Here is a 26,524-nt window from a genome sequence, read left to right as displayed (position 1 = left end):
AAAGAAATGCACACAATGTAATGAAAAATTCAATTTAAAATGTATTAGTCATATTTCAGAGGCATGTTAACAGCAGCTCCTTAGTATTCCACTTATCCAACATTTTAAACAGCATTATTACATCTACCATGTATAGATTTCCTGCCTACAAGCAAAAACAAAATTGACCTGCTGTGTCCTCTGTAGCATTCCAGGTAAGTTAAGTGTTGGAGCTTTGCTCTGCACCCAAAATAATTCCCCAAATGTAAGTCTTTGTCATGATGTATGATGCACACATCAACAGTGCAATCCAGAACGATTTTCCTCAAGTAATTCAGAAGAATTATGGTTCAAAGTCTCATCAACTTCCTGGTTTCTCTTTGTTCGGACCCATGAACTCCACGCCATCAATAGGAATGTCCTTTTCTTTGATAGCTTTCTGTAAAGCAAAAATCACATCGGTACTAATCAGACAAGTGATACTAAACACTGAAAGCTCTTCATTTACAACTGACATTAAAGCCCTGAGGGGGGAATTCAACCAATACCATTTCATAAAATTTTTCCATGTCAGAGGATTGCAAGTTCAAATCCTGGTTATGCCACAGCGATCCATGGCTGCACGTATGGTAAAAAGAAAAGTGGCCGTTCTTTCTGCGGTGGAGGAACAACGTACTCTGTGTGCAAGGTCAATCACAGCAACATTAAGTCTTGAGCACTCGTCCTTGTTGTTGGTTCACTGGTTGTCCTTCCTTGGGCCAGTTTTGGGAAGTACTAACCACTGCACTTCAGGAACACCACACAAGAGTTGCTGTTTTGGAGATGTTCTGACCTAGTCATCTAATTATCACAATCTGGTCCTTGTCAAATCCCTATGTTTGCCCATTTTTCCTGCTTCCAACACATCAAGAAATCAGTTCACTTGATGCTTAATATATTCCACCCCTTAACAGGTGCCATTGTAACAAGAATCGATGATATGGCTGACTTATGTACAAGAGGGCAGATAATGCTTTCCTTTGAGGGTTATGCTGCCTTTTGTGTGTGAGAGGTTTTTTTGGCAAGTAATTAAAAAAAAGGGGCTCAGAGAATCATACACTGAGTCATGATGGAAATAAATAAAACAAGGGTATCTACTTAATTATTTAACATAGTAAAATGTTAATAACCAGTAGGTTGTGTGTTTAAATCCCAAGATTCCAAACTGGTATTGATTGAAACTTGTATCAGTACATGGCACTGTAGGAGGCTGCAGATATATAAAGTATAATTCTCACAGGTGATATGAAATAAGATGCACAGAAAGAGCCCAGCGGCCAGCAGGGGCCTTTCTGTGTGGAGTCGGCGTGTTCTCCCCGTGTCTGCATGGGTTTCCCCCACAGTCCAAAGACATGCAGTTAGGTTAACGTGGGGCGGCCTTGGGCTGAAGTGCCCTTGAGCAAAGTACCTAACCCCTGACTGCTCCCCGGGCGCTGTAGTGTGGCTGCCCACTGTTCTGGGTGTGTGTTCACTGCTTCAGATGGGTTAAATGCAGAGGATGAATCTCACTGTGCTTGAAGTGTGCATGTGACAAAGGTTTCTTCTTCTTGTTTGAAATGAACAAAGTGGTATAGTATGTAGTATTAATGACATTGTGTGACTCTTTTCAGCATGATATGGATTTAATCACCACACACAACAGAAGCCACTCCTGTTTAACCTTGTTATAATAATTTATGCGAGTTACTTATATGTACACTACCGTTCAAAAGTTTGGGGTCACCCAGACAATTGTGTTTTCCATGAAAAGTCACTTTTATTTACCACCATAAGTTGTAAAATGAATAGAAAATATAGTCAAGACATTTTTCTGGCCATTTTGAGCATTTAATCGACCGCACAAATGTGATGCTCCAGAAACTCAATCTGCTCAAAGGAAGGTCAGTTTTATAGCTTCTCTAAAGAGCTCAACTGTTTTCAGCTGTGCTAACATGATTGTACAAGGGTTTTCTAATCATCCATTAGCCTTCTGAGGCAATGAGCAAACACATTGTACCATTAGAACACTGGAGTGAGAGTTGCTGGAAATGGGCCTCTATACACCTATGGAGATATTGCACCAAAAACCAGCTAGAATAGTCATTTACCACATTAGCAATGTATAGAGTGGATTTCTGATTAGTTTAAAGTGATCTTCATTGAAAAGAAGTGCTTTCCTTTCAAAAATAAGGACATTTCAAAGTGACCCCAAACTTTTGAACGGTAGTGTAAGTGGATCAACTTCTTCAAGTTCTTGTGATTGTCCTGTCCAGTTTTCTACACCTAATAATGCTAGGTGTGTATGGAAACCACGAACCTGTACAAAACAGTGGATTCCAAACGTTCCTGGACCTGATCATCTTTAAGTTTATTTTGCTCTTGCTACTTCTTGCTTTGTGCCAAGGCACCATTAGGGCTGCTAACCAGTTTCGTTGTCCTGTGTGCAATGGCAATACAGGAATTCTGATTCATGAACAGAAGAGAGAGTTTGTGTGTGTGTATATATATTTCTTGCTATAATTGATAATCAAGCTGAAAGACAACCAGAAGATGCTTTTTAACGTTATTATTCGTGGTTACCTTCACACAGGACTGATATTTCTTGAAGAGTTCAGTGCAGGGGTCTTCACTCCGGTCTCCTTTCAGGAATTTCTCAGCGAACCAGCGGTTAAAACACTGATCATATTCGCGTTTCAGCTCAGTGCAGCCTTCACCCACGCTGTTCATTTTCAGCAAATAATCTAAAAACGTCAGAGAGTAGAAGTTTTCGACAGGATAAGACAAGTTGCCTCTATGTATACGTCATAATCCTGAGCCGATCTCCAGCCCTTTCTCCTGACGTTGCTTCTGTATACCACGTGACCAACAAACGGCGCATGTTGATGACGTTGCGCCAGGCGCGAGCGGTTGGAACGGGTATTGTAGCTGGACTTTTAAAAAGAAATCTACATTCTTTGAAAACTGGGTTTGTAATAACATTTTGTTTATTTCTCAATTAATTAATAACCAATGTTTTTTCCTTACATATACAGAGTTTCTAAATAAATTTGCTATCCCAGAGAATACAGTATTGTATTTGATGCACTTCCTAATGGTTTTATGAGAATATTATCTCAAGCTCCTTGTGAACAGTCTACTCCACACTTTTACAATAATGGTGTAAACATTAGAGATAGGAAATGTAATAATAAGTGGCTAAGACAGATAATACAGACACCTGTTACTCCAAGGTGTAAAAGTTACTGGAATGGCCTTTTTGTGGACATTGATTGGGATAAGATTTAGGTTTGCTTAAGTGATTACATACTTAATAACAAAGTCAAGGAAGTTTCTTTTAAAATATTACATTTAATTTACCCTACAAACACACTATTGCAAAGATTTAAAACAGACCTTTCAGATTTATGTGTTTTCTGTGGTGCTACGTCTGAATCTCATCTCATCTCATTATCTCTAGCCGCTTTATCCTTCTACAGGGTCGCAGGCAAGCTGGAGCCTATCCCAGCTGACTATGGGCGAAAGGCGGGGTACACCCTGGACAAGTCGCCAGGTCATCACAGGGCTGACACATAGACACAGACAACCATTCACACTCACATTCACACCTACGGTCAATTTAGAGTCACCAGTTAACCTAACCTGCATGTCTTTGGACTGTGAGGAAACCGGAGCACCCGGAGGAAACCCACGCGGACACGGGGAGAACATGCAAACTCCGCACAGAAAGGCCCTCGCCGGCCCTGGGGCTCGAACCCAGGACCTTCTTGCTGTGAGGCGACAGCGCTAACCACTACACCACCGTGCCGCCCCACGTCTGAATCTATTTGTCATTTATTTTATGAATGTTTTTTCTCAAGGTTTTTTTGGGTCGAGGTTGAGCGTTGTGAGGTATGGTCTTGTAGTGTATCCTTTAGTAAAAAAGATGTTTTGTTTTTCTTTGAAAGAAACATTTTGTGAACCATATAATTTTATATTGAATCTTTTTATTATTTTGGGTAAATATCATATTCATAGATGTAAATGGGGGGGAAGGAAACCCTCATTTGCTGCGTTTAAAAATGAGGTCAAATCATATATGAACTCTCTGGAAGGACTGAACAACCGCAAAGCCGAAAGGACAATTATTTTGATGGCAACTTATAATTTTCTTTCTTCTCTTAATTAATGACTGTATTTTTCTTTCTCTACCCCACCCTTCCAATGTTTTGTACAATGTTTGGTTTTCCAATAAAAGAAAAAAGGGGAAAAAAAGGGTATTGTAGCTGGAGGCTAAATTTTACTCAGGAGTTTCTCAGTCAAAATGGAGCGACAGACTTTTCTGTGGTAATTTTTTTTTTTTTTTTACAACAGCTTGGTAAGCACTTTTATATCAACACTAATTTTACTCAAGTTCCATTACTTATTATTAATTATGATTACAATAATTTCCCCTCATGAATTCACCTTAATGTCATTTGTTTCTTTCATACATGTCAACCTTTAGTTACCCATGCCCTTACAAAATCTGTACTCTTCCCTTACATACACGAGAAAAAATTCCAATATATTGTTTTATTCCACATTATACACTCATACTGTAATAGGTATATTTATCACACTGCATCAAATTGAAGGGATCAAATAAGCATGTACTGAATAAAAAGAAATTTTAGATCCCAGAGAAAACAACTGAATTAAAAAGGACTATGTGTACAGTCAAGTAAACAATTATCTACTAAAGAGAATGACTGAACTATAAACTTTATTTAATATACTTGTTGGCTCCTTCGATCTCGAAAGATCATGGTGATCTGCGCCAGAGGTCATCCATCAGTTGTCGAGTTGCAGTGCCTAGTATGGCTGTATAGGCCGATGTGTGAGCCGCATGGTCTGCTACAGTTGCTGCAGATGAAGTTGCTTGGTCGGGTGTCTGTTGATGCCGTCTGCAGTCTCCACTGTCGTCGGAGCCTCCTCTCCCCCTACCGGGTCTCTCCTTTCCTCGGCTTCCCCAACAACGGCCTTGGTGGTGGACCGCCAGCCGGTGCGGTCTGAGGCCGCCGTCTCCAGGTCTGCGGGGTTGAAGCCGCCTGCCCTCAGGTCACGCTTGCACACGTGCTTGTAGCGTAGTGCAGGTCATCCTGTGGGTCTAGAGCCTGTGGCCAGCTCACCATACAGCGTGTCCTTTGGGATGCTGCCGTCGTCCATGCGGCTGACGTGGCCTAGCCAGCGCAGGCGTCTCTGGGTCAGCATGGCAAACATGCTGGGCATCCCTGCCTTGGCCAGGACATCGGTGTTGGTGACACGGTCCTGCCAGGTGATGCCCAGAAGTCTTCTGAGACAGTGCATGTGGAAGGCGTTCAGTCTGCGTTCTTGGCGGGAGTAGAGGGTCTGTGCTTTGCTTCCATAGAGGAGAGTGCTCAGCATGCAGGCCTGATACACTCTCATTTTGGTGTTGGTCGTGAGCATGGTGTTGTCCCAGACTCTCTTTGCAAGACAGGCCATTGCTGTTACTGCTTTGCCGATCTGCATGCTCAGCTCGGTGTCAAGAGAGAGGTTGCTGGAGATGGTGGAGCACAGATAGGTGAACCAATTATATTTAATATACATTGTATCAGTAATACCAGAATTATTGATGTAAATTTTGCAAATAAAATGTATTAATATTAAATAGTTCATAAAAATTACACAAAGTTCTATTTGACAAGTGTTGACATCACCTACAATATTACATTCCACCAAAGAAAATTACTTGAAATATAACAGCAGTACTAAGTAGGTATGTTAATTAAAATAGTAGGTTACATGTAATAAATTATATATAATCATGTCAAACAATTAGTTACTAACTAGGTTATAAAAGTTACTAACTAGGTTTACTAATTAGGTTAGTAAAAGTTCCATTTGAGACCGCAAGCAGTGTTGGATCCAACTAAATATGAATGAACCACATCAAGTATATTATGTAAACAAGGATAAGTGAAAATATTAATAAATTATGACGTTAAATTGAAAATCTTCCCAGTAATTTATAACAAGAATTTAAATCTTATTCCTTTTTGGAGTGTTCTTTATTGTACAAAGATGTTGCAGATTTGGCACTAGCTATAATCTCACTGCTTGGGTAGCAGTTGTAGCTCCTCATCACAGTTCATTTTAATTTGCAGATATGCAGTTAATGTGTCTGCAGCCATATTTTTTCTGTCCTCAGTATGAATTTTCCTAACCAATGAAAAAGCCCTCTCACTATCTGCGTTGCTATGTGGGAGGCACAGCAAAGCAGTAAAAAGTTGTTTCAGCATTGGAAACCTGGCAACACCCAGAGCAGTTTTTACATCCAAGACCTTTCTCCAATATACATCTATTATTTTCCTGGCCAATAAAAGAAAATCAGAGCACAGCAAACATGTAGATGGTGTTAAATTGCTTCCATCCCCTACTACACATTTTAGAGACAGGTTACCAACGGTCGTTACCACCATTACTCTTTATTCAATACTTTTCCAGTTTACTGACGACTGATGGTAGTAATGGATGTTGGTCATCTGTGTCTACATATAATGTCTATCAGCAATTAAAATGTTTAGGGAAGCGAAACCAGAAATCGCCGGGGAACTACATTTGCCGTTGTATAAATGGCGACTTCCAGTATCGCCTCCCTAAATTATTATGATAATGGAGGAAGCTTTCCTACATGCAAACAGTAAAAACTTTAAAAAAAAAACACACACACAAATGCTTGCCTGTGCAGTCTTTGAATCGAGAAACGTTTTTTTTTTCGCTAACTGCGAAAAATGGTCTGCCACAGTCGGGGGGATGTTGTGTTCCACAAGAAATTGGTAGAACATAACTTCTGCAGCCGTCACGGAAGTCTGGGCAGTCCAAGCCAATGGACTTAAATGACCGAGAAAACCACGTGCAACTATAAAACCACATAAATCGAAAATAGTTCCGTTTCATTGGGCACGCATGTTTGAAAAAATAAATGGTGGATGCTAAGAAAATTTTCTCTGAGTAACGGAAAAAAAATCTCTGATACAAAACGTAATTTTCCTGTATGAAAATCAGTGTACGCCATATTGGCCAAAAAATTGCATTTTCCCATACAAAATACGGGGAAACTGTATAACTTGACATGTATGTTCTTTTGCAGTTGAAACAAGCTTGTATTCATTTACACACAATGCATCTATATCATCACGCTTCATGAAAATGAGTCTAAATTAAAGTGATGAGGAAAAATCCACCCTGAATAACTTGCTGATTAACTTTTTAAAACCTCTTCAACACACTCCAAGATATACAGTGTCTTGCAAAAGTATTCATCCCCCTTGGTGTTTGTCTTGTTTTGTCTCATTACAAGCTGGAATTAAAATGGATTTTGGGAGGGTTAGCAACATTTGATTTACACAACATGCCTACCACTTAAAAGGTGCAAATTGTTAATTGTGACACAAACTATAATTAAGATGGGGGGGGAAAACAGAAATCTGGAGTGTGCATAGGTATTCACCCCCTTTCGTATGAAACCCCGAAATAAGAGCTGGTCCAACCAATTCACTTCATAAGTCACATAATTAGTTAATTAAGATCCACCTGTATGCAATCTAAGTGTCACATGATTTGTCACATGATGTCTGTATACCGGTAAATTGACCTGTTCTGGAAGGACCCTGACTCTGCAACACTACTAAGCAAGCAACATGAAAACCAAGGAGCCTCCAAACAGGTCAGAGACAAAGTTGTGGAGAAGTATAGCTCAGGGTTGGGTTATAAAAAATATCCCAAACTTTGACTATCCCACGGAGCACCATTAAAGCAGAATGGAAAGAAAATGTGACCACTACAAACCTGCCGAGAGAAGGCCCCGCCCACCAAAACTCACAGACCGGGCAAGGAGGGCATTAATCAGAGATGCAACAAAGACACCAAAGATAACATTGAAGGAGCTGCAAAGATCCACAGCGGAGATGGGAGAATCTGTCCATAGGACCACTTTAAGCCGTACACTCTGTGGAGTGTATGGCTTAAAGTTTTAGAATTTATGTAAGAGTGGCCAGAAAAAAAGTCATTGCTTAAGGAAACACGTTTGGAGTTTGCCCAGCAGCATGTGGCAGACTCCCCAAACACATGGAAGAAGATTCTCTGGTTAAATGAGACTAAAATTGATCTTTTTGGCCATCATAGAAAATGACATGTGTAGCGCAAACCCAACACTCTGAGAACACCATTCATACAGTGAAGCATGGTGGTGGCAGCATCATGCTGTGGGAATATTTTTCATCTGCAGGGACAGGAAAGCTGGTCAGGACTGATGGAAAGATGGATGGCACTAAATACAGGGCAATTCTGGAGGAAAATCTGTTTGAGTCAGCCAGAGGTTTGAGACTGGGACGAAGGTTCATGTTCCAGCAGGACAATGACCCCGAAACATGCTGCTAAAGCTACACTGGAGTGGTTTAACCCTTTGGTGACTGACCCCTTGAAAATGGTTCCTCCAGGAACGATGACGTTTCAGCTGTCAAGACAACGGAAAAACTAAAATACAAAAACAGAAAGATACGTCACAATGCTCTTGTGCACAAAACAAAATGCTCTTGTATTTGTATTTGTATTTTAGTTTTTCCGTTGTCTTGACAACTGAAATGTCATGGTTCCTGGAGGAACCATTTTCAAGGGGTCAGTCACCAAACCCTTTGGTGACTGACCCCTTGAAAATGGTTCCTCCAGGAACGATGACTTTTCAGTTGTCAGGACAACGGAAAAACTAAAATACAAAAACAGAAAGATACGTCACAATGCTCTTGTGCACAAAACAAAATGCTCTTGTATTTTAGTTTTTCTGTTGTCTTGACAACTGAAACGTCATCGTTCCTGGAGGAACCATTTTCAAGGGGTCAGTCACCAAAGGGTTAAAGGGAAACATTTAAATGTCTTGGAATGACCCAGTCAAAGCCCAGACCTCAATCCAATTGAGAATCTGTGGCATAACTTGAAGATTGCTGTAGACCAACGCAATCCATTTAACTTGAAGGAGTTGGAGCAGTTTTGCCTTGAGGAATGGGCAGAAATCCCAGTGGCTAGATGTGCTAAGCTAATAGAGACATACCCCAAGAGACTTGCAGCTGTAATTGCAGCAAAAGGTGGCTCTACAAAGTATTGACTTGAGGGGGGGATACCTACAGTATGCACACTCCAGATTTCTGTTTTTTGATCTTAATTATTGTTTGTGTCACAATAAAGCAGTTTGCACCTTTAAAGTGGTAGGCATGTTGTGTAAATCAAATGGTGCTAAACACCCCCCAAAATCCATTTTAATTCCAGCTTGTAATACGACAAGACAAACACGAAGGGGGATGAATACTTTTGCAAGACACTGTATGAAACTCTGAGTTGACTTGTAGTTTATCCTTCTTTCATTGACATGCTTTACACATTGACCCTGTTTCAACTTGGTTTTAAAATATGTATTGGATGATCGAAAACACATGGACAGTGCTCAATACAAGCGTAAGTGACCACTAAGACAAGTCAACGCTTGAAAAAAGAGAGAGAGAGGAGACTTTGTCCTGCCAGTCTCAAAATGTTTTTGTTTTCTTAGATAGCCCGTCCTAAATAAATCTATCGACGGAGACTGATGTAATAACTTTGTCCAGGGCCCTTTGACCTTCTAGCAGAAGTGATGACGGCAGTACCGAAATCTGAATACAAGTGGTTAGCTGGTCACCTTGGAGACACATGATAGACACACGTGAAACGGATGATGTGTCTCAGCTGTCCACTTGTGATCTGATCATTTTAAAAGTCGATGCAGTTCTTTCAGCTGATCTGTACTTTCTGCTCAAACAGATCAGCTTCCATAAACAGATCGACTTTCATGCCAATACCACCGTCAGCGCTATCACACTCATTGATTGATAACTAGCCAAGCGGAGTCTCTGATGTAACTCAGTATGTACAACTGCATCATACACCTGCATTGCATTTTGGCAGCAATTGCACAAACATCTCCACTATTACGACACTCACCGGTCACTTTAATAGGAACTTGTTCTTGAGTCGAAGATTCCTGTTCTTGGCTGGCAGGAGTGGAACCCAATGTGGTCTTCTGCTGTTGCATGCTGAGATGCTTTTCTGCTCACCATGGTTGTAAAGAGTTACTATACCAGTTTTTTTTTTTTTTTTTTCCTTCCTGGCAACTCAAACCAATCTGGGCATTTTCCTCTGACCTCTCTTATCAACAAGGTGTTTCCACCCTCCGAACCATCGCCCATTCACTCAATGTTGTTTTGTTTTTCGCACCATTCTGTGTAAACTCTAGAAACTGTTGTGTGTGAAAACCCCAGGAGATCAGCAGTTTCTGAAAAACTAGTCCATCTGGCACAGTGAAAGTCACAGTTTGAGAGATCACAATTTTTTTCCATTCTGATGTTTGAACGTTAACTGAAGCTCTTGATTTGTATCTGCATGATTTGATGCTTTGTCCTGATGTCAAGGGATCGGCTGATTAGAGAACTGCTTAAAACAAACAGCAGGTGGATGGGTGTTGGTTTGAGTCTTGAAAATTCAGTCTTTTTTTTTTTTTTAAATCAAGACAATTACAATAAATCATCCCACACTTCTCATCTCATCATCTCTAGCCGCTTTATCCTTCTACAGGGTCGCAGGCAAGCTGGAGCCTATCCCAACTGACTACGGGCGAAAGGCGGGGTACACCCTGGACAAGTCGCCAGGTCATCACAGGGCTGACACATAGACACAGACAACCATTCACACACACATTCACACCTACGGTCAATTTAGAGTCACCGGTTAACCTAACCTGCATGTCTTTGGACTGTGGGGGAAACCGGAGCACCCGGAGGAAACCCACGCGGACACGGGGAGAACATGCAAACTCCGCACAGAAAAGCCCTCGCCGGCCCCGGGGCTCGAACCCAGGACCTTCTTGCTGTGAGGCGACAGCGCTAACCACTACACCACCGTGCCACCCCCATCCCACACTTGTAAAAGCAAATAACTGAAGCATGAGCGCTTTGATGACAGTCCACATTTATTCCATTTTACAATACAGCACCAAAACATTCTGACAATATACTATATTATAGTCACACAGATTACAATAAAAATATATAAGCATATAATATATTTTTAACATCTTGTATTTTTCTGTTCTCTTAAATAAATTATCACTTTCTTGAGTTGAATACAGCACTTTTGCTTTTTTGTTTTACAATTAACATAATTTCATCGTTTTATATAGTATTTTTATACTGTGATTTATCATTTCGTAATTCCTAATGTACACAGAGCTTTTAAGAAATGGCAATACACGTCAATGGAATGGCATGTGGGTGAAGGTTAGTGTTAATAACACTGGCACTTGAAACAACTGGTCTGAATTACAAGGTCTTAGCTGAGTCCTACAACCACAATGAATCCATTGGCTAAAATTATGAAACAAAAGTTTGGTTGCTGGTAGTTCAGATCGTATACACACACATACGCACACGTTTTCTTTCACACACGCACCCACACTCACTATGTAAATGCTATATATGCCAACCACTGGAGTGGAGTGAATAAGTTTTGATGTACAGACATAATAATCCAATCTTTTTTTTTTCTGCACTCACTCACTGAGCATAAATGAATTTGCTGAACGCGTCCCTAAACAAAGGAACTTAAGGCAAAAAGACTGCTCAAAAATAAACACATCTCCGAGATTATAGTATATTTATGATTGTTTTCGAGTAAGGTTGGTTCAGGTGAGGTACATAATTGTGTAGCAGCTCAACATGTCACCGAGCAACAACGTCACCCAAGAAAGCTTAACTGGTCATTACAAATAAAAAAAAAAATCACTTTGTTCTCATCTAAAATACAAATTTAATAATACCTGAAAACAGAAGGGTGTGCCGACACAGACTGAGGGTTTTCCATGCAAAATGGAGTGGTCATGACAGACAAGCAATACTTAACTACTGTAATCTGGCAAGTGCTGTTAACAGCAAGCACCCCTTTTGATGGATGTTTCTTAATTGCAGACAAAAAAACAAATATCTTGTGCTTTTCAAGGAATCTCTATTGGTAATGCCATCATTTAGGTTTCTCCCACCACTGCTCCATTAACATCTATTCATTTGGCAAATCATTTTATTAAAAAAGACAAGGTAGTCCAGGGTTGGAAACCATGCTCAAGGGCCACCAAATAACAACTCCAACGGATGTTGATGCTCAATTTTCTGATCACTAGCATCACCAGAATCATCATTTTTTGAGGTAACCATGGTTCCCGGCTATCTTCCTGAGGTGCCCCTGCCCTGAACATTGTGTTTTTCCCTGGTTGAACACACCATATCCACCTAATCAGTTAATTTAAAGGACCTTCCTGATGCAGTATGGGTAAGCTGGAGAGGGGGGGAAAAAACCCATAAAAACTGCAGGGCTGGGGTACTCCGTAATCAAGGCTGGAAAACACTGTCAGGGCTTTTTAGAATCATGCAACTAAGATTTCTCTGCAGAGGACTATAATCTGCCATGGATATTTTGTAGTTCTTTCCAAGTGTGTAATTTGTTGTTGGGTTTTATTGCTCTCGAGCAAGTTACATTACATTAGAAAAGATTTCAGTCATCTCCTGCTCTGTGGAACTCGGAGAAAGGTGTTTCTAACAGTTGGATCAAAATATATCATTTGAAAATAATCAAACACGAGTGGCCTTTTAATAAGACAATGGAGAACAAATGGTGAAAGGTTGTCACTTGTTCTCGATGAGGATCTGGACCTTGTGAACCAAGTCTCGGGCCATCACCAGAAGCTGTGGAACATCATGCCGCTCAGCCATTTCTGAAATGAAGCATAATTGGGTGTAGAATCATGTAATTCATTCATCTTTAGGTTACTGTTTTATCCAGGTCGGGGTCACAATGGAGCTGGTGAGTGTGTTCACACACTCATTTACACCTACGCACAATTTAACATTACCAATCCACCTACCAGCATGGCAGAACCCAGAAGAAACTCATGTGGATAAGGAAGGAACATACACAGAAACTCCATTCATACAGTAACTTGAGCTCAGGATCTAACTGGGGACTTTGGAGCTCCAAGGCGCCAACACCAAACATGAGAGTGTAGGTATAAAGGTATTGCCCTTTATAGGTAGCTTACCATTGAAGAACTTGATAATGTCTGTGAAGTCCATGTTGTTCTCCAAAATGATGTCTCTGTATAACTCAACCAGTGCCAAGGCAATAAACAGCACAAAATGGCCAGAGGAGATGGTACGCGCCGCCCAGATGGTCTCCCATACGGAGAACACGTCATCATACACCATTTCTTGAGACACAAATAAGATTTACTCATGTTGTGATACAAAGTGGTATTATTTTCTGTTGGTAATATTAAGCCATAATTGTTTGACAGTACCTCTTTTAAAGTCTAAGAGGAACCATCGGTAACAGAAGTAGAAATGGGTGTAGTCTCCATTCTGTTGCATCAGCTCGAAAAGCTCAGAGTCAAGAATCTAAACATTCGGAAAGTAAACACTACTGTAGAAAAAATAATTAACCTCATTGCTAAATTTGTTTCATGTAGTCATACCTGAATAAGGGAACGCATGTTGGCAAAATGGGTGTCCATTGCGCCACCATGAGGAAAGTTCTGATTCATTCTTTTCATGAGCTCTGTAAAGCAGCTAAATGCCATGGCCTCTGAGGGGAAAAAAGAGAGGGATAGTAAAACTGTGAGTCAAATCAACTCAAATACTTGGTGAATGCAGCTAGACAATGATTCACTTGTTATTTATAAGCAGCAGGGCAGCTTGGTGTGAACCTACCATCATCAAGAATAACAAGCAGAGGCGCAAGCAAGTCACACATTCCTTGCACGTAGCCAATATCTAGATGCTGCCAAACATAGCTATGAAAAAAGGAAAAAGAACGCAAACAAACTTAGGAACATTTGTGTTGGATGTGTTAAATATTTCATATAACACTTTTTCAAAGGAGGGAAAACAAGGTCTGTCATTTACCTGCACATGATGTTGCGTAGCTTCTCCAGATTGGCAGTGGTAAAATACCAGTAGTTTCTGTCACATCTTTGGACATCTTTGTCAATACGGTGAAGATTGAGGGTATACAAGTCTAGAAGTTCTTGCTATAGACCAAAACACCAACGATTAATGAACATAAGATGCTTCTGGGATTTACACATGAGCATTCCAGCAGAAAGACACTGAAGGACATGAAAATGCTTTTAAAGTAGATAGAAGATGTCAATTATCTTACAGAGTAAGTAGTTCCAATAGAGGACACTGGAGATGCAACATCATTTTTATGGTCTCCTACAGCTAGGGAGTCTGGTTTGGGGAACAGACTCTCCATCTCTGGCTCTTCTTCAGACAAGGCTGATTCGGTGGCCTCTGGGCTGGTGGTCTGACCTGCCTCCATGCACAGCTTCAGAGCAGGCATACCTACTGCAGCTTTCTCTGGTGGCATCGTCAGAGCCAAAGGTGGACCCAGTGTAACAGGAACATTGGCCAAGATATCCTCTGAAGGCATATAAACCAAAGCAGCTGGGATTTCCTCCATTTCCAGGGCAGATGGTGAGTCATCAGATGAATCTGGAGATTGTTTTGATAATGGCACCATGGAAATGCAGCTGTCAAGCACAGGTTCATTCATTTGTTTCATTAATGCCTTGGTTCTGTTGGAATCATAAGCCCGGTTCATTATAGATTTCATATCTGGCTTATCAGCATTAGACGGATTGTTCATTATTAATGCAATGTCTTGTGATTCAGAGAGAGGTTGCGGAGGCTCTGTTTCTATGTCCAAAGACTCCTTGTGTGAGTTGCTCATCATTTCTGATTCAGAAATGGGTTGAGATGGCATTGTTTCTTTTTTTCCCGAAGGCTGTATGTCAGGGGCACTGGTAATCTCTGATTCAGAATGAGATTGAGGAGGCATTGTTTCTTTTACCAAAGACTCCATGTCTGGAGCATTGGTCATCTCTGATTGAGAAAGAGGTTGAGGCAGCTTAATCTCTTTTTCCATAGGCTCCATGTCAGGGGCACTGGTCATCTCTAATTCAGAGAGAGTTTGAGGAGGCTTCGTTTCTTTTTCCAATGGCTCCATCTCAAGACAACTGGTCCTCTCTAAGTCAGATGAAGGTTGAAGAGGCCTTGTTTCTTCTTCCCAGGGTCCCATGTGAGAGCCATGGGTCCTCTCTGAGTCAGACAGAGGTTGAGGAGGCTTTATTTCTTCTTCCCAGGGCTCCATATGAGAGCCACAGGTCCTCTCTGAGTCAGATAGAGGTTGAGGAGACTTTGTTTCTTTTTCCAAAGACTCCATGTCTGGGTCTCTGGTCATCTCTGACTGAGAAAAAGGTTGAGGCAGTTTAATCTCGTTTTCCATAGACTCCATGCTAGGGGCACTGATCATCTCAAATTCAGAGAGAGATTGAGAAGGCTTCATTTCTTTTTCTGTAGGCTCCATGTCAGGGGGACTGTTCATCACTGATTCCGAAAGAGGTTGCGGTAGCTTAATTTCTTTTTCCAATGGCTCCATCTCAGGAGTACTGGTCATCTCTAATTCAGAGAGAGGTTGAGGAGGCGTTGTTTCTTCTTCCCAGGGCTCCATGTGAGAGCCACGGGTCCTCTCTGAGTCAGATAGAGATTGAGGAGACTTTGTTTCTTTTTCCAAAGACTCCATGTCTGGGTCTCTGGTCATCTCTGATTGAGAAAGCGGTTGAGGCAGCTTAATCTTGTTTTCCATAAACTCCATGCTAGGGGCACTGGTAATCTCAAATTCAGAGAGAGATTGAGAAGGCTTCATTTCTTTTTCCATAGGCTCCATGTCAGGGTGATTGTTCATCACTGATTCCAAAAGAGGTTGAGGCAGCTTAATTTCTTTTTCCAATGGCTCCATCTCAGGGGTACTGGTCATCTCTAATTCAGAAAGAGATTGAGGAGGCTTTGTTTCTTCTTCCCAGGGCTCCATATGAGAGCCACAGGTCCTCTCTGAGTCAGATGGAGGTTGAAGAGACTTTGTTTCTTTTTCCAAAGGCTCCCTGTTAGGGTCATGGGTCACCTCTGTTTCAGAAAGAGGTTCAGGGGGCTGTGCTTCTTTTTGCGAAGGCTCCATGTGAGGGGCACTGGTCATCTCTGACTTTGTGAGTTCTTCAGTATTTGCAGGTGGACTTCTATCTATGGTTTTTACATCTTCCACAGAACCCTCTTTTGTCAGTGTCCTGAGAGAATCACACATGGTAGATGTTTCTTTGTTTGCTTGCATTTCTAAAGCAATATTTTTCTCAGTTTTGTCTTTATAATCGTTAAACTCCATGTTTTCCTGAGTTTCAACCACCATTTGTGAGTCCCTAATTCCCTCTAAGGATTTTGTGATCTCTTCAGAAGTAGCCTCTGATGATTGAAGTATTTGCTTGCTTTTCTCATTGCTATCTGAAGGTTTTGTATTCTCTTCAAAATGCTTAGAAACTGTGTTTTCTGCTGTTTCAGAAACAGTCAACTCAGATTTTTCATTTAAATCCAATTGAGAGTCCATGGATTTGATTGTGTCAGTCCTGCTAACTTCTTTGGCATCAGAATTTTTTAGCTTCTCATTTTCCTGATGTTTGTTCATGTCATCTTCTGGAGCAAGAGCTCCTGTAGGTGCTTTGATGAGATTCCCCTTCCCTGTGCCCAGAGCCAGTGAGCGCTCTTCTGCTGGTTCTTGTTTGAGCTTGTCTTCAAGGCTAGAGCTGGTTGGAAGGTCCACAGTCCTATCAGAAGTCACTGTGGGTGCCTCTGGTAGTTTGATTTTGGTTCCATTCTCCTGTGTTGAAGCATCCTCTGTGCTTGGGGAGCAATCTGAGAGCCCAGATGTGACTGAGAAGTTGCGAGAGGATGGATGTCCAGAGTCTGGAGAACTAGTGCAGTTGGGAAGAGTACCATTTGGGATTTTAGGCTGGGGCTTCTCATCTTTTGGTTTAGGTTCAGATTCAATTGGGTCAATCTCATCGACAGACCCAAACACCTGCAGAAAGTCAGGACAGCTAGCAGTGAGACAAATGCTAATGGAACTTTGGTGTTAAAAAATCTTGATATGTATCTGCTGGGCCACACCTGAGTGCTACTGTTGGAGTCACACTGGGAGCAGGCATTGCTGTGTTTCTCTGAGCTACAGCTCTGGGATGACTGGACAGGAAAAATTTACAGCGATGCATCACAATATCATTCATTCATTCATTCATTCATTCGGCTATTCATTATTCTCTCAAGCCATATATTGAACCAGATTTGTCACAGAGCACCATGTTATGGTTAGTATTTATGTTTAAGAATAATTGATGTATTGGGTGAGTCCAGAACCCTGCACTGGATGTTTGAGGATATTTCTACTACCACTGACACCTGCATCTGTGAAGGAATTTACCACAATTAGCAGTTGTAATCTTCTGGACTATAACATCATTTGGTCCTTCATTAATAGCTTAATCAACATTAGCCAGAGGTTTCTTGCCCATGTCTTACATCAGTGCTGATCGTGGAGTCCTGTCGAAGATCCACACTTGCGCCAGAGGCACACTTAGCAAGGGCAGCAGCATGTTGCTCCTTCTCGCGCTGCCTCACTATGGCCTCACAGCCCAGCCACTCACTCATGGTTTGCTCATAACAAGCTCGAACCTGCTCATCCACCTGTGGAACGCGCCACACTCAGGATGTCTGATACCTCAAAGCATTTATTCATTACTATCGGTTAGGAGTGTCTTGCACCATACCTCCTTTCTCTCTTCAGGAGTCATAGTGAAGTGGTAGTGGCCTAGCAGAAAAGGCCACACCTCCTTACGTAGGGTGGGGTCTACACCACCATAGTACACAAGCCGGAGAAGTTCTGCCTCTTCATAAGCCTGCCAGGGAGAAACCAAATGTGAGGTTAATTGGAGCTTTCAGTAACTGATGCAACACCTGTATGCAAGGCTTGTGGGCCGCAAGCATTGCATTATTATGTAAAAATTCAAAAGTTTGTCTAAGAAGCCTTACAGAACTATCTTGAAGAAATGTCTTCCACACTTCTGCAGAGAGGCCTCCTATGGCATTATAGGGAATATCGGGCTCAATGATAGTTGGATTGACTAGAGCAGACAGATGTGTGCGAACTGTGGACAGGTGACGGCAGTAGGCCAACCCTAAATGGCAGAAAGGTATGAGGAGTTCACGTACCCTCTAAAGGTACTATGGGTAATAAAGACAATTTTGGAGACATTACATACAGCCATAGAAGGCGCGAGAAATGATCTGGTACTTCATGGTCTCACAAAGCAACTTCAGTGGCGCCCTGCACAACGATGAAAAAATACAATATTAAGAAATTTGTGTGTCTCTGTGTTTTTTAAAGTGTGCACAGGTATGCTGCTAATTTCATACTAGCCTGTCATGATTGCACCCATTGGGAATTCCACCTTCAGATGAACCATTCTGAGAGCACGAGGAACAAGAAGACTTCCTTGGTGCTGGCTGCCACATGGTCATGCTCTGGTCCATCAGCTCTGGGCCAACTGCATCATTATAAGAGCATCCATATTGTAGTTACTTACTGCATTTTCATCAGCACCATCACCATCACCCTGTTTGCCATTATTCATTTAATTTTTTTACTGGAGAAATATGGCTTTAAAACAGGAGTCTTATCCACAAAGGGCTGGAGTGACTACAGGTTTTCATTGTAGGCAATCAGGAGCCACACATTATCCCACTTGTTAAATCAGTTGATCTTGGACTTTATTCATTAAATACATCTATTTTTCTGGAATGAAAACCTGCAGCCACACCTGCTCTTTTGGGACAATACTGAAGACCTCTGCTCTAAAGTTCGAGACTAAGGAAATAAACAGTGACGGACCAAACATTTCTCTCTTTCTCCAAAAATATAGCGGACCATGAGGTTGATGGTGCACAATGGACAGACAGAGGTATGAGAGGATGCTAAGGAACATGTGATGTGTGGCAAGTCCACACAAGATGAAGGAAAAGCAAATACTTCACAATGACGGTCCATACAACAGTGACAACACAACATACAACCACAATATAACCACATCTCATTTTATTGAACCACATACCAAACTCCTGACTGCCTGGATATATTATCCGAAACACATAATCTGTTGCTTCATCCTCATCCTTGTCAGAAAATGACTCGCAGGAGCTGTGTGGGCTTCTTTTCCGTAATTTTGGGAAAACCTTTCCCTGTTAAATAACAAAAGTGGCATACATTTTACAGAAACAACTGTGGTACTGTCCTAGCTTTGAACTGATTGAAAGATTTGTTGATTTCCATGCCAACCTTTCCCCGCTGGGACCAGAGAGGAGGATCAAGCTGTCCGTGTGGAAGGAGTCCTGTCTCAAGACACGTGAGGAACTGCAGCAGATGGCCTCCTTTTGGAAAACGGAATGGTGGCCTCTGGATCCCATCCTGGCTCACTAACACCACAGTTCCACCACTGTCCACTGAAGACAGGGAAAATATTCAGTTTGCAATGCTGGATTGTTCAGACACATACACAATGGATACTGAAAGATGCAGTTAATTTGGATGATTTTACCTTGTTGATGGCAATGCAAATAGACAATTTCCTCGAGGCGAATGCTCATTGCATAATCCCAGTAGACACTGTTAATTGAAAGTGCTTGTCAAAGCAACATACAAACCAACCTAGACAACAATACAATCATACATCTTCCTCTCTGGATTACAGTAGTATTAAGATACGTCTACCTTTTTTCATAATCAAACTCTCCCATGTTGCCATTCATCAACTGGTTTGGTGTCCACTTCAACGTCATTAGCTCTGCAGTCTGATGGAGAGATAGGTATCCTGGGATCGCTTCCATGTCATCTGTCTACAGGAATAGATATGAACCCTAGTAACGTAGTTCATTCAGGCCACTCAATACAGTCATAATAATTCTGGAGTAATTTCAGCAGGTTACATACTGGCTGGACGAGAACATTATTCTTGCCAAATAGCAGTGTGGCTCTGGAGTTCTGATGGAGAGATTCCACATAGTCCCGAGCCCACAAGGAGGGCCTGTCATCCATACTACCACTTGACTGCCTTTTCTGAATCTACTCAAACAAGTACACATAGATTGCAGCATTGTGATTATCTGTAAAGAACATATATTCTCCACTTAAAATTCACATTCTAAAGGCAGAAAAGCTACAGTACTAACAAGAGCAGGGCGCTTGGTTGGTGAGTCCTGGCGACAGTAGCCACTATGAATACGGTGTCTCTGCACCAGTTCGTCAGCTGAAGGATCTGTCCAAAAGTGGTTAGCTGTCTTCGCTTTAGTGTACTCCAGAGCACAGGGACCAACTAGAAGAGTCAAGGTGGGACAAAGACATTATTTTAAAAAATAATTTGTCCAACTAAATGAATTAAAGCTCAGAATTAGCATGAGCTCAGACCCATATAGAATACTAGCTGGCATCTACCAGATTTTATTTATAAGTTGTAGCATTGAAAGGCTTCAATCACAAGGTGAAAATATTTTGTGTACAGTCATCTTAATATGGCATGTCTGATACGTAGACTAAAGACCATCGGGCTAAAGACCCAATGGGAATGCTGTTGTTTTTTTGTTTTGTTTTTTTGCAGTGTACCAAATGTATTGGTTTAAAGTCCCTCCTGTGCTAGGATCTGGTCTTCCCAGGCAGTCTCCTGTCCAAATATTAACCAGGCCCTTAAGGTGCGTTGGATGGCGCCAATCTCCAGAGGTGGAAAAACTGGATTGACAAAGTAAAAGTCCTGCTTAGGTTTTCCTTCTGCCTGTGCTCTCAACACAGGTGATTTCACCAATTAGCTCATCAACCTGGCTTAGGGAATGTGGTAATTAGGATCAGCTGGTTCATTGAATTGGCTGGAGCAAAAATGTGGCAGGGTTTTTACTTTCTGCACCCGGGTTTTTCCACCTCTGCCAATCTCCATTTCAGTAGCCCTCAGTCTCTCGCCTATTACATAGCTAGGGTTACAGTGGGGGGCTAGTCCTCTGGTAACCATGAGAGTTACTCCATACTCTCATCCATATTGCAGTGGATGGCAGGAGGTACCTTTTTTTTTTTTGATGGTCTTTGGTATGACCTGACCACGAGTACAGCTCACGGTCTCTTGGTTGAGAGGTGGACATGCTAACCACTAGGCCAGCTCATGGTTATATATTGGTTTCTGTTGGTTTTATTCCAAAGGGCTGTTAGCTCTAAAATACTTAACCATATCCACCGCAGTCTAGAATGCTCTACCACATCTACTCCACTTGGTAAGATTTAAAGCAGTTAAATCTAGAACCCTAAAAGGTTCTTTGGTGTTTCTCTTTGGAATAAATCTTAAAACCCTTATAGAAGAGGGTTTCCTGATCAGTCAGGGTTCCTACTGGAACTTGATTAGAATACAAAGAACCTCTAACAATCTCTCTGAGAAACCATTTTTTAAAGAGTGTAACTCAAGTGTCTGATGGCAAAATTTGGCGATGACTAATCCAAGGCTATTGTTTTACTGATCTACCTTACCATGTAACTAAATGCACTTTGTTGACCCTAATAAGTTTGGAACATAATAATCAGCTCGATACCCAGTAGCGATGCAAGGATCGGTCCATCAACAGGATCCCTCAGCAAAGCTTCTCTCTCATAGAATTTACTGCAACAAAACAAAATCAATTATCCAAACAATGCAGCACAATAATATTTATATGTAATGGATTGTGAGTTGGATAGATACTCAACCTGCTGTTCTCCACCAAGTACAGAACAATCTTGTCAAGCACTTTCTCCGTCAACGCTGTGCGGATCCACAGATGTTTGACAGCTTGTGGGGAGAGGTTGGGAATCCGTGACTGCTTGCGGACACCGTCTTGACTCGTCTGAGATTGGATCTGTCTAGAACTGTAGAATTAGATTCCATAGTATAGTAACCAGAATATACAGTGATTAGGCAGACTCTGTGTCAAGGTAACATGCAGCCAATCTTTCCTGAACCTTCAAAACCTCTTGGATGATTTGTGGGTCTCACTTGTTTTCGATGAGCTGTTCCAGCTCCTGCACCTTCTTGCACAGATCCTCAGCTGGTGTAAAGATTTTCCCCACCTTCAGGAAGAGTGCTGCCAACTTGTTACTGCGCAGGAAGCCAGCAGCACGCCTCTTCAGCCCGTGCAACACACAAGCTTCCACAACAGCTGAGAAAATATATTATGGTATTAATGCTGCCGTGTGTGGCAGTGCAATACTGTAAGTACACCAACAGATATGAACTACCAGCATATCAAACTTTTATTTTATTATTATTATTTTATTTTTTTGGCATCCTATGTCTCTATGGTAGTTTAGGCCCTGGTCACACTACAGCTTGCGATGGGTTTGCGAATACTTGGTGATGAAAAACTGGTTGCATTGCCACCAATTGTGTCATGCACAGCGAATATTCTCTGAGCTTTGCAAGTTGTTTTTTGGTGTTTCTCCACCTCATGAGTGGCCAAAAATATTGCAGAAAATTTCAATGCATGCAGTGAAATTTAGTGGTGATGGTTTCGTCAGCAAACAAAGCAGCAAATACTCGCAGGTGGGTTTGGGAATACTTCCCGAAGTTCGGGGAACCTTTACCACCAAATGCCTCATCTCATCTCATCTCATCTCATCTCATCTCATTATCTCTAGCCGCTTTATCCTTCTAGGGTCGCAGGCAAGCTGGAGCCTATCCCAGCTGACTATGGGCGAAAGGCAGGGTACACCCTGGACAAGTCGCCAGGTCATCACAGGGCTGACACATAGACACAGACAACCATTCACATTCACACCTACGGTCAATTTAGAGTCACCGGTTAACCTAACCTGCATGTCTTTGGACTGTGGGGGAAACCGGAGCACCCGGAGGAAACCCACGCGGACACGGGGAGAACATGCAAACTCCGCACAGAAAGGCCCTCGCCGGCCCCGGGGCTTGAACCCAGGACCTTCTTGCTGTGAGGCGACAGCGCTAACCACTACACCACCGTGCCGCCACCAAATGCCTCATTTTCATTAATAACCCATGGCGAGCTGTAGGTGTGACCATAGCCTTACTGACTGTACTGAAAAATACAGTATGGATTGCTTCTTCTCTATATTTCTCTCGCTATCACTTTCTGATAATGTCAAAAGCAGATTGGAAGGTGGAGGTGGTACAGCTTGACATTTCAGACTGTTGACATGCATGGATATGATCTCTGCCTTTGGTCAGAGCAGTGAATGTCAACAGTCATTAACCACCATTACTCTGGTGCAGATATCTCTACACCACCCACTAACGATACTGACAAAGAATCCATTATATTATTACGCTGATGGTGACAACTTTCCGCCAGTCAGTTTTACAACTGTCTTTCTTTATAAGCAGCGAAAAACAACTTAATACCCGCTGGGATTATTACTGTACAAAAATATACATCAGTAATGACTCACATCATGCCCTGTACAACATACCACGTTTAACAAAACGGGTGCCTAGATTTATTCATGGCTCTATCAAGCACAGTGTGATGAAATGTCAAGAGGTGACAAACTTACCACAGAAAGAAATGATGTGGCTGCTCTCCTCATGTACAAATTTCCGAGTTACAGCCTCCTCCATAATTTGCTTCACCTAAAAAGCCATAGGGGGAGGAAAATCATTTCAGAGTAGACATTTCACAAGCTAAAGGTTTCTTGTTTATTTATTCCTTTCTGATTTAAGAAGCTGAGAACGGTTTCTTGGGGAGGTATAATTACATGTTGCCACTTGCAAGTGTGAAAAAGAAGCAAGAAGCTGAAATACAGACTGTGAGGTGGACAGGTAGGCGTGCATGCGCATCATCATTTCCACTACAAGCTTAGAAATCTGAGGTCCTTGCCGGCTGTGAATCATGCGTGATGAAGACCTGGCAGAGGCTGAGGTTGAAATCTCAAACCTCTACGGTAGTGCGTAAAATATTTTTAGCCTCCCAGACTTGACAGAGGAAAGCTTGCATTTTCAGGCGACAGGATGCGATCAGGAGATGAATGGAGATGATGATGACTAGATTTCAAGTGTGATTTTGACTGCCACATTTTACTGCTTTACTGCTGCATTAAATCTCAACCGAAAAGGTATCAGCTGCTCTTTAAATGCATTTAATAAGGAGCAGCTTAACCGTTTCCCATCTACAATCACTGGCCACTTTAATAGGAACTTGTTCTTGATTCTAAGAATCCTGTTCTTGGCTGCAGGAGTGGAACCCAATGTGGTCTTCTGCTGTTGCATGCTGAGATGCTTTTCTGCTCACCACGGTTGTGAAGAGTTGCTATGAGTTACTATATCCTTCCTGGCAGCTCAAACCAATCTGGCCATTTTCTTCTGACCTCTCTTATCAACAAGGTGTTTGTTTCCCCCCACAGAACTCTCACTCACTCACTCACTCACTCACTCACTCACTCACTCAGTGTTTTTTGTTTCTCGCACCATTCTGTGTAAATTCAAGAGACTGTTGTGTGTGAAAACCCCAGGAGGTCAGCAGTTTCTGAAATACTCAAACCAGTCCATCTGGCACCAATACTCATGTCACAGTAAAAGTCACAATTTGAGAGATCACAATTTTTCCCATTCTGATGTTTGAAGTGAACATTAACTGAAGCTCTTGATTTGTATCTGCATGATTGTGCTGCTGTCAAGGGATTGGCTGATTAGATAACTGCATAAAACATCTCATCTCATTCATCTCATTATCTCTAGCCGCTTTATCCTTCTACAGGGTCGCATGCAAGCTGGAGCCTATCCCAGCTGACTACGGGCGAAAGGCGGGGTACACCCTGGACGAGTCGCCAGGTCATCACAGGGCTGACACATAGACACAGACAACCATTCACACTCACATTCACACCTACGGTCAATTTAGAGTCACCAGTTAACCTAACCTGCATGTCTTTGGACTGTGGGGGAAACCGGAGCACCCGGAGGAAACCCACGCGGACACGGGGAGAACATGCAAACTCCACACAGAAAGGCCCTCGCCGGCCACGGGGCTCAAACCCAGGACCTTCTTGCTGTGAGGCGACAGTGCTAACCACTACACCACCGTGCCGCCGCATAAAACATTGTTGGGTAAATATAAAATCAAGAATGGGGTGGCCTGATGCGACTCCACCCCAAAATGTATTATTGTCCTATAAACAGTACATCCAAAATGCTTTATTCCTTTTATACTGCAGCAATTTGCCAACAATAATAAGACTGATAAGTTTTATTTATTAAAGAATGACATGTTGGACGTTTATACACATTTAGTTTCATTAAAATTTTTTGAGATGTCCACGATTTACTTCCTTTTATAACTTACTTTATAACAGCTATAACCAGCCTCTCTTTTTCTCTCTGTGTAGAAAATACCCAAAATGCAGTTGGGCATGTTACTGAGAAACTACAAACTCCTCCATCCTAAAGGCACTCCTTGTGTCAGAAAAAGCACGGACACTGGTGTATGCTTCCAAAAATGCTAAACATCTCCTCACAGAATACTTCAACATATCATCTATGTGGAGTGTCTGCCATACAAGTATCTAAGTAAAATTTGTTCCAATAAAAATAGTAACTTTTTACTACAAATACATTAATATAAGGGTGGCATGGTGGTGTAGTGGTTAGCATGGTCACCTCACAGCAAGAAGGTTCTGGGTTCAAGCTCAGTGGCCAGTGGGGGCCTTTCTGTGTGGAGTTTGCATGTTCTCCCCGTGTCTGTGTGGGTTTCCTCCGGGTGCGCTGGTTTCCCCCACAGTCCAAAGACATGCAGGTTAGGCTAATTGGTGGCTCTAAATTGACCGTAGGTGTGAATGTGAGTGTGAATGGTTGTCTCCCTGTGTTGGCCCTGCAATGATCTGGCGACTTGTCCAGGGTGTACCCCGTCTCTCGCCCACAGTCAGCTGGGATAGGCTCCAGCTTGCCTGCGACCCTGCACAGGATAAGCGGTTATGGATAATGGATGGATGGATAGATGGATGGACATTAATATAAACCTAAAAATTGACCATGCAATGATTATGCATCATCTCCCTGCCTATTTTCCCCCACAGTCTCTCAGACAGTTCCGCACATGCTGCGACATGCTTCTTCTTTTGGCTTTACTGGTGTAAAAAAGTGCCCTGCCATCACACCATTTGCAGTGTGAGGCTCACCCACGTTAAGTTATCCTCCTCTTGTGAATGATATTTCACTGCCACCACCACCGCCGAACTATATTTGAACATGAAGTGCTATTCCGCTATGCACTGACAAATCTCTGCTCTGGAGAAGCCATACTCCATTATAGTACAACACCAGGCATGGCTTAGCACTGCAAATAGTGGTTCAGAACCAACCACTATTTGCAGTTGTATTGCTACAAAGGATATATTCTTTGTATATACAGTATGCCAAGCTTTTTTGCATGTTCAGAGCAGAGAAAGTGACCAGCTTCCAGGGCAACCTGGAACAGGTATAGGTTAAGGTCCTTGCTCAAAGGCCCAGCCT

General features: G+C 42.0%; 2 protein-coding genes across 3 annotated transcripts in view; both read right to left on the bottom strand.

The window, feature by feature from the left end:
- Positions 1 to 28: 28 nt before the first annotated feature.
- On the bottom strand, positions 29 to 2,826 carry triap1 (TP53 regulated inhibitor of apoptosis 1). Its single transcript, XM_060909372.1, has 2 exons — positions 2,578 to 2,826; positions 29 to 418 (listed from the first exon to the last, which is right to left on the bottom strand). The coding sequence occupies exons 1-2, from the start codon at positions 2,722 to 2,724 to the stop codon at positions 341 to 343; spliced, it is 225 nt and encodes a 74-aa protein (XP_060765355.1). The 5' UTR covers positions 2,725 to 2,826; the 3' UTR covers positions 29 to 340.
- An 8,324-nt stretch (positions 2,827 to 11,150) lies between these two features.
- sgsm1b (small G protein signaling modulator 1b) overlaps positions 11,151 to 26,524 on the bottom strand; it is a 44,336-nt gene continuing 28,962 nt past the window's right edge. For both annotated transcript variants that reach the window (XM_060908524.1, XM_060908525.1), the window contains 23 exons: positions 23,575 to 23,650; positions 22,046 to 22,208; positions 21,760 to 21,918; positions 21,606 to 21,673; positions 20,211 to 20,353; positions 19,972 to 20,103; positions 19,753 to 19,877; positions 19,580 to 19,647; positions 19,321 to 19,484; positions 19,097 to 19,223; positions 18,406 to 18,532; positions 18,248 to 18,312; positions 18,018 to 18,163; positions 17,756 to 17,884; positions 17,508 to 17,672; positions 17,100 to 17,171; positions 14,263 to 17,010; positions 14,007 to 14,131; positions 13,812 to 13,894; positions 13,577 to 13,686; positions 13,403 to 13,499; positions 13,145 to 13,312; positions 11,151 to 12,820 (listed from right to left, as the gene is read on the bottom strand). In XM_060908524.1, the coding sequence (XP_060764507.1) occupies positions 12,732 to 12,820; positions 13,145 to 13,312; positions 13,403 to 13,499; positions 13,577 to 13,686; positions 13,812 to 13,894; positions 14,007 to 14,131; positions 14,263 to 17,010; positions 17,100 to 17,171; positions 17,508 to 17,672; positions 17,756 to 17,884; positions 18,018 to 18,163; positions 18,248 to 18,312; positions 18,406 to 18,532; positions 19,097 to 19,223; positions 19,321 to 19,484; positions 19,580 to 19,647; positions 19,753 to 19,877; positions 19,972 to 20,103; positions 20,211 to 20,353; positions 21,606 to 21,673; positions 21,760 to 21,918; positions 22,046 to 22,208; positions 23,575 to 23,650 (5,349 nt within the window). In that variant the 3' untranslated portion in view covers positions 11,151 to 12,731. The remainder of the gene's footprint in view (positions 12,821 to 13,144; positions 13,313 to 13,402; positions 13,500 to 13,576; positions 13,687 to 13,811; positions 13,895 to 14,006; positions 14,132 to 14,262; positions 17,011 to 17,099; positions 17,172 to 17,507; positions 17,673 to 17,755; positions 17,885 to 18,017; positions 18,164 to 18,247; positions 18,313 to 18,405; positions 18,533 to 19,096; positions 19,224 to 19,320; positions 19,485 to 19,579; positions 19,648 to 19,752; positions 19,878 to 19,971; positions 20,104 to 20,210; positions 20,354 to 21,605; positions 21,674 to 21,759; positions 21,919 to 22,045; positions 22,209 to 23,574; positions 23,651 to 26,524) is intronic.

The sequence above is a fragment of the Neoarius graeffei genome, chromosome 25, assembly GCF_027579695.1.
Source record: "Neoarius graeffei isolate fNeoGra1 chromosome 25, fNeoGra1.pri, whole genome shotgun sequence".
NCBI lineage: Eukaryota > Metazoa > Chordata > Actinopteri > Siluriformes > Ariidae > Neoarius > Neoarius graeffei.
Note: the sequence above shows the minus strand (reverse complement) of the source record. Positions and strands in the feature narration are given on the sequence as shown.

Bases quoted from the DNA above. Each gene is read 5' to 3' on its own strand.
- triap1 (XM_060909372.1), bottom strand. From the start codon at position 2,724: ATGAACAGCGTGGGTGAAGGCTGCACTGAGCTGAAACGCGAATATGAT. The intron at 419-2,577 runs GTAACCACGAAT...TTTGCTTTACAG, and splicing joins AATATCAGTCCTGTGTGAAG to AAAGCTATCAAAGAAAAGGA.